We start from the raw sequence: 12,189 nt of genomic DNA on the forward strand, positions 1-12,189 counted from the left end.
CACACACACACGCATACTGTGTGTGTGTGTGTGTGTGTGTGTGTGTCACACACACACACACACACACACATATAAAACCATCTATGGATCTTTATATTTTAAATATGCATATAAATGGGCATTAAGATTTTCACTGTTTGAGGGACAGCCGGATCCTTATCCCCCACAAATAACGGGTACACTTGTTTACCAATATATATTTTAGCAATATTTTTAGTTGTTCATTTATGTGTTCTCATTAGCATATTTGTTTTTGGCATAATCCAAAAGTAACTAAGAATAATCACATGACATTACTTTAATATTATGGTACCCGGATTAAGTTACAAGCTACTTTTTTTTAAACATATAAGTAGTAACTGTATCGATAGGAATACATTCGAAAAGTAACCCTCCCAACCCTGATTATTAATATAGTAACGAACATTACGAAGCTGTTGCGAATGACGGTTTCTTTTGAGATGTGTGTATTTGTTCAATTGCCTCACATTCTCTTAGTATGCTGTGAAAGTATGTATTTGCCGTGAGAATTTTAAAAGCATGAAATTCTCCAACTAAACTCCCAGTGACCCAAGCCTCTTCAGCACAACATTAGTATCCAACTCAGGGCAGCCTCGCTCATTGAACGTGAGTGTGCCGTCAAATCTAAATTGTTTGGATACGTAAATCAGACCCTTGTTAGCACCTCCATCTTAATAGAGTTCATTTGGATAGCGCTGCCGTGAGGAAACTATTGAACACTAAACCTCCTTTGACATCAGTGACTATCCCTAACACTGTGAGGTAACAAGACCCAAGTCAAATTTCCAAAACTCTAATAAAGAGTAATGTTGCACTGGTAGTGTAGTGGTGCATGCTGCTGCCCTTTGAGCAGATGGCACGAATTTGATTCCTGGCTAGTGCCACGATAGCCAAAGTACGAATGAATGAATGAATGGATGGATTAATAGCATCACTAGCAGCAACTGGTGTAAAAACTTTGTCCAAGTAATTATGCGAGTGACTTGCTGTCATGACCCCAAATGGGACAAGCAAATACTAAAAACAACAACTAATGAAGTACCTGGAAGATTCTTTTGAAGAATAAATTAATAACAGCAAGGATTTCAACCTCCTTTAGTGAGTAAAATTGATTTTAAAAATTCATTAGACAAACAAATGAAGATAAACAGGAAGCCGATAGGCTCCACTTAGAGTTGACTTATTGCAATGCTATAGATTGTACTATATGTTACTATATCATAGGTCATATCGAATCAATATTTCTATTTTAACAAAAGTCTGCTTTAACAAGTTAAAAATGTTCCTTCCCATACAACACGGAGAATATCCAGGGTTACATTCAAAGCCTGGGTACTGCTAACCAATTCAGAAGCAGGAGCGTGTTGCCGCTGAAAAGACAAGCTTGCACAAATTGTTTCACTTATGAAAGAAATCTTTCGCTCCACAGCAAAAACCGGCTGGGGGTTATTCCAGTCTGCCTCTCCTCTGCCCCCCCCCCCACCCCTACATCTACACCCTAGTGCTTAAAGTGATAATGGCTTGTTTTTAATAATTAATTTGCATATAAAAGCCAGGCATATAAGTGGGTGGCAGAAACAGATCCGAGATCACAGTCAAGCTTCTGGCAGTGCTTAACAGAGAGCTGAAGAAAAACAGAGAGATGCAAAATGTGAGAAATCTCAGATGTGAGGAATGAAGGGAACAAAACAGAAAACACAACGTGAGGAAAATATATTTAGAGATCAAATGAAGACAGGATGAAAAGGAATCACTGGCCAGATTATTTGAATGTAAAGAAATTTAACGATATGAAGGATTCATATTTTAATTCTTTAATTTCTTTTTTTAGAAGCACTTTGATCGATCGTTCGTGTGCAGCTTCCTTGTAGTGTGATAGCGTGCGGGTTGAGCGCTCGTGGCACCCTGCTCCAATTTATGCCGCTAACTTTGTTTTTGGTACTCAGCAGAGGAGTGAAGGTGGGTGGACAGTCACTATAGTGGACACCTATTCAAAAGCTGCTTTCTCCTGTATGAAAGAATCTTAAAAAAAATCTTTTAAATCCTGATGTAGGTTATCCTAATTCATGAATGAAAGGGTTACTTTTTTTTTTTTTTTTTTTTGCCTGTGCTTGTGTGTGAAAGCCTGTCGGTGGCTTTTCAAAGGTGAAAGGTTATGTAACCCAAAATGAATTCAGGAAAGTGGCAAGCGTGTGCATGAGAGAGGGGACGACAGCATGAGCTGCGTAATTTGTCAGAAGTGCTATTAAAAGTGCGAGCAAATCAGGCAGTTGCCACCACGAATACATCCCCCATCTGAATGACCTCACATAAATACACATAAACACACTTTTACAGCCATATAAACAATGACATTCATTTTTAACAAGTCAGTAAACGCATACACACGCATACAGGCTGGCACACACAGAGTAGGTGATTTGACGTTCAGTACACAATTGACGCTGGTTCTGGCGGCAGAGCTGGTCTGATGTTCAACAAACAGGCCATTTATATGTCGCCTGCACTTTTCGTCACTTACGCTTTGTATTTTTTCTTTCTTTATTTGTTTGTTTATTTGTGCTCACCATCTTGGGTGTATAGGATAGCGTTCGACTGTTAATTTGAATGCAGAACATGCTTCTCGGCCACTTTTTAAATGTCCCCAAATACAGGGTCAGGTAAAATGATCTGACACATTTGTTGGTTAAAAATTAAGCACCGCCAGAACTCCACTTAATTTTTAAAACAATGAAACAGAATGGCATTATATGTACTTTTCGAAAATTAAAACACTTTTTTGTTTCTTTACTTTATTTGCCTTTTCTTTAACCGACAAATGTGTCAGATCATTTTGCCTGACACTGTATATTTGATTCATCTCATGAAGGGGACACATACAGACTTTACAGACATGAATTTCTTGCAACAAACATGCATCAAAAGACCTTTATGCCAAGACACTTGTAAAAGCTGCTCTAAAGCAACACATACAAAACAGCTTTGATCATGCACGCATGGCAAGGGGGAGGTCTGTGTCTTGTAAAAAGAAAAGCTTGAAAGTCGGGATGAGTGACAGGATTCTGGAAGTCAACCAAGAGCCCCACGCAAGTCACTTCAAGGAAAATGCCATCAAATATCAACTTAAACTGCCGGGATTGTCATACATGGCAGTGTAATCATAAACGATGACAACTTTGCTGTAGGCCTATGTACAAAATACAAAATATGTTGACTTTTACTTTTTTTGTCATTAAAGTACATTTAGATTTTTCACATTGAAGTAATGGGACAGTGACTTATTTACCCTATTTTACACACTATAAGGCACTTCGGATTATTAGGGACACCTTCAATGATTGGTCTATTTTAAAACAGTTTTTATGTAGGGCGCAAGCCATTATAAGGCACATAGAATCAAAGCTACAATAGTGGCCACGGTTGCGCTATGCATCCACTTGATGGGGCTACGCTAAAGGGAATACAATAAAATACAATACAGCTTTATTTATATAGAGTCTTCATAACTGCTGTAGCTGTAATAAACAAACATGGACTTGAAACATATAAAAACAAATGGCATTACAAAACAAATGAAAGACAAAGTTATGAAAACAATTGATTCAACAAAAAGGCACACAAACCTCATGGCCTCGCATCCACAAGGGGCTAAATATCCTGAGAAGTCTTGCTTGTCTCCTTCTTCCTTCGTATAGTCAACAGTTAACTTTGGTTTTGGTATTCTCGTCATATCATAATGGCTGCGCAGAGCTCACAAAGTAGCAGTCTGTTTGCTTGAGGGTGTGTTGGCGAATGCACATGTCAATTAGTGTCGGGCAGAACCCTTTTACGTTACAATTGGTTCCTGCTAATAATCACCATTCGATGACATCGGAACACTAACAGGGAAACAACTCAATGGGGAATATAAAGAGACTTTAACACCATCCATAAGGCGCATCGGATTATAGGGCGCACTGTCGACTTTTGGGAAAATTGAATGCTTTTAGGTGTGCCTTATAGTGCGGAAAATACGGTATTTGGATATGTGTAGAAATTACATGCGTGTACAACACTTGGAAGTTATTCCATAAGAAGGTGTTGTTTCGCATTTAACGATTTGGAATTTGGGGCAGATATCAGAATCAGAATCATCTTTATTGGCCAAGTATTTAGAACACACAAGGAATTTGTCTCCGGTAGTACACATATTGCAATATGCATGTTGCATCCTAGTGTGGGTTCACCTCATGGCAGCTGTAAAAAGATTTGTCAACAGTGATAAAAATTAAGATCTATACTCACCAAAGCTGTAGCCACGGACTCCTTGTCATAGTATTTTTTCCTTTCATATTTGTCACGGATAAATACCTCCACAGACCTGACAATTTCAGTTCAGGACTGGAAGTCTTGCTTAGTTGGATACAATCAATAAATTAATATGAAATTCAACACTGAAAAAAAATCTCAAATTTTTCTACCACGTACTGTAGGTGATCAACATTTTATGTAAGATGTAGTTCAGGCGAATATACTAAAAATGTACAGTATACTTGAGTATGATAATGAAACCTCGGGTGCCTTTGATGTTGGTCAATGTGAATGTTCAAAGAACTACTGAGGGAAGATACCAAAAATTAACAATCAGTCTGATATTAGCGGCAGAACTTTTAAAGCACAGATCTGAGCATCCAATTGTAAATGTTGGGCAAATATGGCCCGAACTCCTCACAAAGTGAAGCTCATTAATTATTATCCTCTCCAGTGAGTTCCTGACATTGAAGGGTAAAGCCAGTCGTGTGTAGCCATTGTTTTCCAAGGGAGTGAGGGGTTGGATTTAAAATTGATTTATTTTCCAGAGCCTCTGGCAATATGAGTATCCACTGAGGGCTTCAAGCGCCAATGCCAAACTGAAGTGCTCCTCATTTCATGCAAAGAGAGCCCTTGGCGTTGTTGGCATGTAAAGTGTTGGAGGGATCAAAAATATGAATTTGGTCATACAAAACAAAAATGTGGACTTTCTGTTTGGCCAGCGAAGCGTTGGCGCAATGCATGGAAGAAGTGCAATTCTCTTCCTAAAAACACAAAAAAACACGAGACTAGAGGAGGCCTCTGCTGGTTGAGGACGTGCAGACCGAGCCACCATCTTTCACCTGGAGTTCTCTGGCGATATTTTCCATTCACTTGTATTGAGGTGAATGTGTTTGGCTCCAATAAATTCATCATACCTTGTTAAATTATTTACTGATTTTGACATGATTGGTTAGTTAGAAACATCGGCCTTGCAGTTATGATACCAGAGAAGTGGGTAATTTTATAACTGGGGACTTTACAACATATTAAATATAATGACCGAAATGTATTTTATTTTAAAAAAATAGATCAGCAAAAAATAAATAGTTAAAAAAAAACAACTATGAACTTGACCTTATATTGAATGTTTTTGATTTTTTTCTTTTCTTTTTTTCTTTTTTTTTTGCTCTTCTTGCTACCATATTGTTGAACAGTGTGAAATTGAGTAAAGCATGATTCAAATCTTTAAAAACAAGGCTAATATTCTATTTTTGATTGAAATGTTCATATCTGACTCCAGAGGAGTCAATGCCTCACCATCCATGAACCTCACCGCACATCATGGCGCCAAGTAAGCAGAAGGGGCCAACTGCTCCTGATGGCAAAGCATTGTGGGTAATCCTAAGAAGATGGTTATTAAGTGGCACGCTCAAGTTGATGGGAGGATCTGTGCAGCCAAAAAAGTTTGCAGCTTTTCGGACTCATGCGCACGGGAGGATATGCCCCATGGTGCATTCGTAACAGATGCTCAAATCACTTCAATTGGCTCCTCTCGATGTGGAGGAGCAGCGCGGCTCTGAGGGTGTGCTCACACTTCACAGGTTTGATCAGTTAAAATGAACTCTGGTGCAATTACTCTAAAAAGGGGGGGGGGGGTCGAATGAGTATATGTGAATGTTCCCGTCCAAACCGTGGTGCTTAGCAAACACCACATCAAGAATATAGAATATGGTCTTGTTCCAAAAAAATTGGTGCAGTTCGACTGAAGTCTAAATGCTGCACAGACATATAGCAGTGTTCATATGACTGTGCAAAACTACAAGTCCCTCGAGGCGTTAGAATTCCAAGCGCCTGACAGTATTTTCTGTATGCGTGTGCAAAGAAAGAACACCGGATAGGCGATATCTAAAAAGCAATACAAACACAAATCAAAGGAGTGTACGTCACCGAGCTGCCCGGCACTGCCGCACTCAGCACTAAACGCAGCACTGAGTTTGGCTTTCATCCCATCTTTCATTCCAAGTGCTGCCGAATTGAACAAAGACTTTATCCATAAGCTTTTCAAAGAACAACTTTCACCCATGCCATTGTGAATACTATGTGAATCAGGACCAAAAGTATGATTGCCCGCTTTGGTCCAGACCACAGAAACAAACTGCAAGCGTAAGCACGCCCACTGTGCCTCCGGGATGACCAAATTCCTCGCCATATCTCAGAGGGTGAGCCCAGACACCCTGCAGCGGAAACCAATTTCTGCAGCTTGTTTCCGTGACCTTGTCCCTTCGCTCAGTACCCCACAGCTTGGCCATCAAATTGGGAACTTTGCCTGTAAGCTCAAGTCTTTTTGCAAACACCATGAAATCTCACACTTCAACTTTCCACCCCTCATAAAACATGACTTCGCTCATGATTCACTCCTAAACCGGAGGGCTCCATCTACCCTTTTCCTTGAACCTCAGATTTGGACGTGCGGATACTCATCCCCGCGGCTAAACAGTCAGCGGTGAAACATCGGAGCAAACTCTGAAGGTCACAGGGAGACCATGTCATCTGGAAACAGCAGATCCGCAGGCTTCTCTCCACACCTCGGTAGAACCAACACAATCAGACAAAGAACACCAGTTGTAACGTCTAATGCCGTTTTTGAACTTGCTGCTTGCAATACAGATCTGGTATGGTAACTGCTCTGTGAAGAATGATGGGGGCACACACGCCAACCTGCTAGATGAAAAATACGTTATTAAAGCGCCATTTCCAACTGTGTAATTATTCATTTCGGTCTGCTGATGGAATGATGAAGATTTGCTGCTGTGTTAACCACGCAAATGTCTCATCTTGTAAAGCAGAAAAGGGCAAACTTGTAACGTTGTCATACACAGTCTGAGCTCGCGGTGCATTAATGCCTCAGCAGTCGCGACTTTTTACTCTCGGATGTGCAGTGGATGCTCAAAGGACAGGATCTGTATGCGGTATACAGTAACTGACTTCATATGGCTGAATGTGCAAGACCCAGCAAAAGCTGCTTGCATTAGGAGGATACTGGTCAGTTTGTGGCCGACTGAAGTTCTCTGGAAGGTGGGCTTCATACAGCTGTTTGGCCCGACCGTTACCCATGTCCACCATACTCTGAAAACGCGAGAAAACAATACATTAGTAATGATCTGCTATTCATAAGAGAGACAACAAAACAGAGTAAAATACACATTGACCCTATATATCAAGGCCAGATTGGGACAGGGATACGTGTGGTGATGATCAAGAACACGTCAGAATTATCAGGCATCTGGATTTTTTTTTTTTTAAGAGCCAGTGTTTTCTCTTGTGGGGCCTTAACGCTGGGAGGTGTGGTTGCTGTCACTCAGCTTGGCTCAGGTCCCCTTGGGTGCTTTTTTAACTCATATAGTTAAAGCTCTGTGCCTTGTCAAGTCTTTTTTGAATATCAGGGTCATCGGGGTATATGTGCATGTTAAGTTTGTGTGTGTGTGTGTGTGTGTGAGCATAGGTATGCTTGAGGGGATATATATCTGTTTATGTGGGGGGGAGTCCTCTTTTTATGTTGTAATTTTTTTAACTGCACATCACATTGATTTGCATTTTTATGGATGAAAAATGCTAAATAAATAAAGTTTGATTGATGCATTGATTAATTAGTCCCTGAGAGCGGCGATCAACATTCAGACCTGATTTTCTCCACTGACCCAGCAGATAGTTAGGGACCATGTACACACACACACACACACACACACACGCACACGCACACGCACACACACACACACACACACACACACACACACACACATGGCATGCATTTGCTAAACAAACCATCCAACCATCCATCCATCCATCCATCCATTTTCTGATCCGCTTTATCCTCACAAGAGTCGCGGGGTGCGCAGGAGCCTCTCCTAGCTGTCGTCGGGCAGTATGCGGGGAACACCCTGAACCGGTTGCCAGCCAATCACAGAGTACACAGAAACGAACAACCATTCGCACTCAAACTCACACCTAGGGACAATTTAGAGTCTTCAATCAGCCTGCCATGCATATTTTCGGAACGTGGGAGGAAACGGGAGTACCCGGAGAAAACCCTCGCAGGCATGAGGAGAACATGCAAACTCCACACAGGAAGGCCAGAGCGGGAATCAAACCCAACACCTATGCACTGTGAGGCAGACGCGCTAACCAGTCGACCACCGGGCCGAACACTTGGATGTATTCATAACAAAGATTCAATTAAATGAAGTGAGCTTCAGATACATATGCACCTTGCCGAGTGTGTGATTATACCGGTGTGACATGCTCGTGAGAGAGACAAACTCATTTCATTTTCACATCAACATTCCCATCAGTGTTACATGTTTTTTTTCTTTATTATATATTCTATATTATATTTAGTGTAAAATTATCATTATTATTATTATTATTATTATTATTGTGGACAGAAAATGCGCTAAATTGTGTAGTCGGTTCCCTAAAGGCAGATGAGTCTCAAGCGTGTCACTTGTGTTTTGGGGATTCTGTGTTCATGTGTTTGTGTGTGTACCTGAATCTGCTCTGGGGTCCACTGGTCTAGATTGACAGATTTGACTCTGGAGATGTGGACGCCCAGGTTGCGGTGGATGCCGGCACAGCGGATGCACATGAACACCCCGAGATTCCATGAGGCCCAGCGAGGACCTGAAGGACAAAGAGGGAAAGGAAATAATATTGATGTAAAGCTTCACTTTCGAATAAATTTTGCTAATGTTAAACGTGTATCTGGCATAAGAGCAACAGTACCACAGAAGGCTAGTTCATCCCCAATTGAGATCATTTGCAGTGTAATTTACACGATATTACCCTCTTCAAACTTACATGATACCATGCCAAAGTCCTCAAGAAATATGAGTCACAAATACTGTACAGTGGCTTTCGAAAGTATCTGCTCCCTTTGACCTTTTGCCACATCTCAGGCTTCAAACATAAAGATGGAATAATAATTCAAATCAACACCTAGTAGGACACAATTGTGAAAAAAGGCTCTAAATATTTTGAACTTCTTTAATGTCATGTTTGATAGAGAAGCGCAATGATGCCTGGCAACGTTGCCAGAACTTGAATGTATTGCAATTTCCCAAAAGCTTTCTACCCTACACTATTTAAGAGTGAGGGCTCTATTTTCATGACAAGTGAACGTCTGGGGCAAGGCGTGATCTCAATCTGTGAGGGGCTAGACTTTATTTTGGTATTTTTGCAGATGCATGAAATTTGACGCAGTTGAAAATGCGCATGGTGGGCTGTTATGGGCGTGAACGCTGCTGACTTGATTCACCGCCAGTAGCGGCTCCTCTCATCCCTTTGAAAATTGGTGCGTGAGAGACGCACAGTCTTTGACATGGCAGAAACTCATTCGCTGGAGTCCATGCGGGACAGATATAGGGAACTGCGAGCAGACCTCCGCAGGCGGATGACATAAAGTTGACTCGGGAGACCACAGATCTGCGCAGGGGGCACTTGGAGACCGCCGTTCACTCTGATTGTACTTGTCCGTGTTTGACCCGAACACCCTCCCACCCACTTTTGTGGGTGCTGAACAACCAAGATGGAGTTACATAACAGTCTGAGCAGAGAAGAAGAAACAATGCCGAGAGCAAGTTGCACAGTTCAAACAAGTCCAGGACCTCTATCAAGATGCAAGCTGGATTTTTATTCTTGTTGACATATATTTGGGAGAGGAGGGATGGACATTTTAAATGATCAGACACCATCGCACGGGAATGTAGGTTTGAATATTTTAAGTCGTGTGTTAAAATGTTCTTTGACACTCAAGATGTTATTGAAAAGAGGACATCTAATCCGTTTTTTAGAAGTATTTCATTCGGCATCGAGGACTGTTTCTGTAAAGCAGTACAGTTTGAGTTTTTAGCTGTGCAATTGTTTTGCATTTCAATCGTAAATATGTAGCGCTTTTTTTTGGTTACAGTGTAATGTAAAAATGTAATCGGGTGCGCAGGACTATGTCATTGCTTTTCTTCCTGCTTTAATTCGCTGATGAGTATAATGAGTTTCATTCACTGTAATGCAGTTTGTGTTGCTGCTGCATGGATACACAAACCAAGTATGGCTTTGACTTGGGGTTTTTTTCTGCCTGCAAAATCTGGAGGCAAGTTGACTGTGCCTAATTTTTGGCTGCCTTCAACTCGGTTAATATTTGTGAATATTTTTAACTGCAATTGACTTTGATTCTGTCTTCTTTCATCGATAACTGCTTCAAACAACAAAATGTATGCAGAAAAGTGGTTAAGATTGCATGACTGTCTGTGTCTTATGTGTTATGTTGTATTACTTTGTCATTTTATGTTAACTGTTCTGTTGATGGAGGCGCGGGTACCCGCAGCGGCTCCTCTCCCTCCTGTAGTTGAGAAGAAAGAAATGTCATCTGTGTTGTATGTTGCACATAGAGCACATTTGACAATAAAGTTGACTTGACTTGACTTGAAGTCTTAGTCACAGCAGTGAGGTGGCGCCGTATCAGAAGCAGTTCGAAGTCCAAAACCATTCAAGAAAAAGAGCCACAAAGGAAGAGTTTTCTTTCTTATTGCAAAAGCAGTGGATGAACTTGTGGATTTTCAAACTGTTTACTGTTTCTTTTGTAACCAAGCGTGTCTAATTACTAAGAAAAACATGCCTTTTTCATTTACGCAACATTAAAAATCACAGGACCTGCGATTGGCTGGCAACCAGTTCAGGGTGCAACCCGCCTACTGCCTGAAGATGGCTGGGATAGGCTCCGGCACGACCACGACCCTCGTGAGAATAAGAGGCTCGGATAATGGATGGATGGATGGAAGATCACAAATTGACTGTGATTTCAGCTGTAACTTCAAGTGATCAGAACAGCACTTTTTCCTAATATTTCCAGATTTTTCCCAAAAGCACAGAGCCAGCAGTTTTGATCCTCAGTGGCTGCACATAAAGGCATGCTGTGTAATATACAGCAGATGCCTTGACGCCCCATAGTGACAATTTTTGGGAGACACCTATCCACAAACTACGGGCTGGAGAAATGGCGGCTTTCCAAAAGTCAGAAGTGGAAAAAGAAAAAAAAACTTATTAAAGAAGGAAGCACTTTAAAGCAGCTTCCTATAAAAGCTACCAAAAATGTTGTATTTTAATGTAATATATGATTATGAGACATGATTTGCTGGCAGTGTGTGTATGTGTGTGTGTGTGTGTGTGTGTGTGTGTGTGTGTGTGTGTGTGTGTGTGTGTGTGTGTGTGTGTGTGTGTGAATCTATAAATATTATTTTATAGGCACATTTGTGCTCGCTTTATTGACACATTTACGAACAAGACTCCATTAAAAGAAGCCTTTACTGAGCTGGCGATATCTTCCAAGAAGCACTTGACTTTTTCCTCACTTTTTTGGAAGGGCTGTTATGAAGGTAAATCATCCATCCATCCATCCGTCCAACCATTTTCTGATCCGCTTATCCTCACAAGGGTCGCGGGGGGGTGCTGGAGCCTATCCCAGCCGTCTTCGGGCAGTCGCCGGGGGACACCCTGAACCGGTGGCCAGCCAATCGCAGGGCTCAAATAGACAAACAAGCATCCACGCTCACACTCACACCTAGAGACAATTTAGAGTATACAATCAGCCTGCCATGCATGTTTTTGGAATGTGGGAGGAAACTGGAGTACCCGGAGAAAACCCACGCAGGCCCGGGGAGAACATGCGAACTCCACACAGGGAGGCCTGAGCCGGAATTGAACCCGGTACCGCTCCACTGTGAGGTTAACGCGCTAACCACTGGACCACTGGGCCGCCCGTAAATCAAACAAGTTGAAATGAATTCATATTTGGAGCCCTTCTGCTGATGTTCTTATCAGAAATATACGTGAAGGAACTTGCTAACT

General features: G+C 41.4%; 1 protein-coding gene across 2 annotated transcripts in view; it reads right to left on the minus strand.

Moving 5' to 3' along the window:
• LOC109523206 (stromal membrane-associated protein 1-like) overlaps positions 1-12,189 on the minus strand; it is a 54,388-nt gene that overhangs the window by 33,548 nt on the left and 8,651 nt on the right. For both annotated transcript variants that reach the window (XM_019882204.1, XM_019882205.1), the window contains exons 2-4: positions 8,837-8,970; positions 7,334-7,419; positions 4,306-4,381 (exon numbers count right to left, since the gene is read on the minus strand). In XM_019882204.1, coding sequence (XP_019737763.1) covers positions 4,306-4,381; positions 7,334-7,419; positions 8,837-8,970 — 296 coding nt within the window. The remainder of the gene's footprint in view (positions 1-4,305; positions 4,382-7,333; positions 7,420-8,836; positions 8,971-12,189) is intronic.

Source organism: Hippocampus comes, unplaced genomic scaffold, assembly GCF_001891065.2.
Source record: "Hippocampus comes isolate QL1 unplaced genomic scaffold, H_comes_QL1_v1.1 scaffold36, whole genome shotgun sequence".
NCBI lineage: Eukaryota > Metazoa > Chordata > Actinopteri > Syngnathiformes > Syngnathidae > Hippocampus > Hippocampus comes.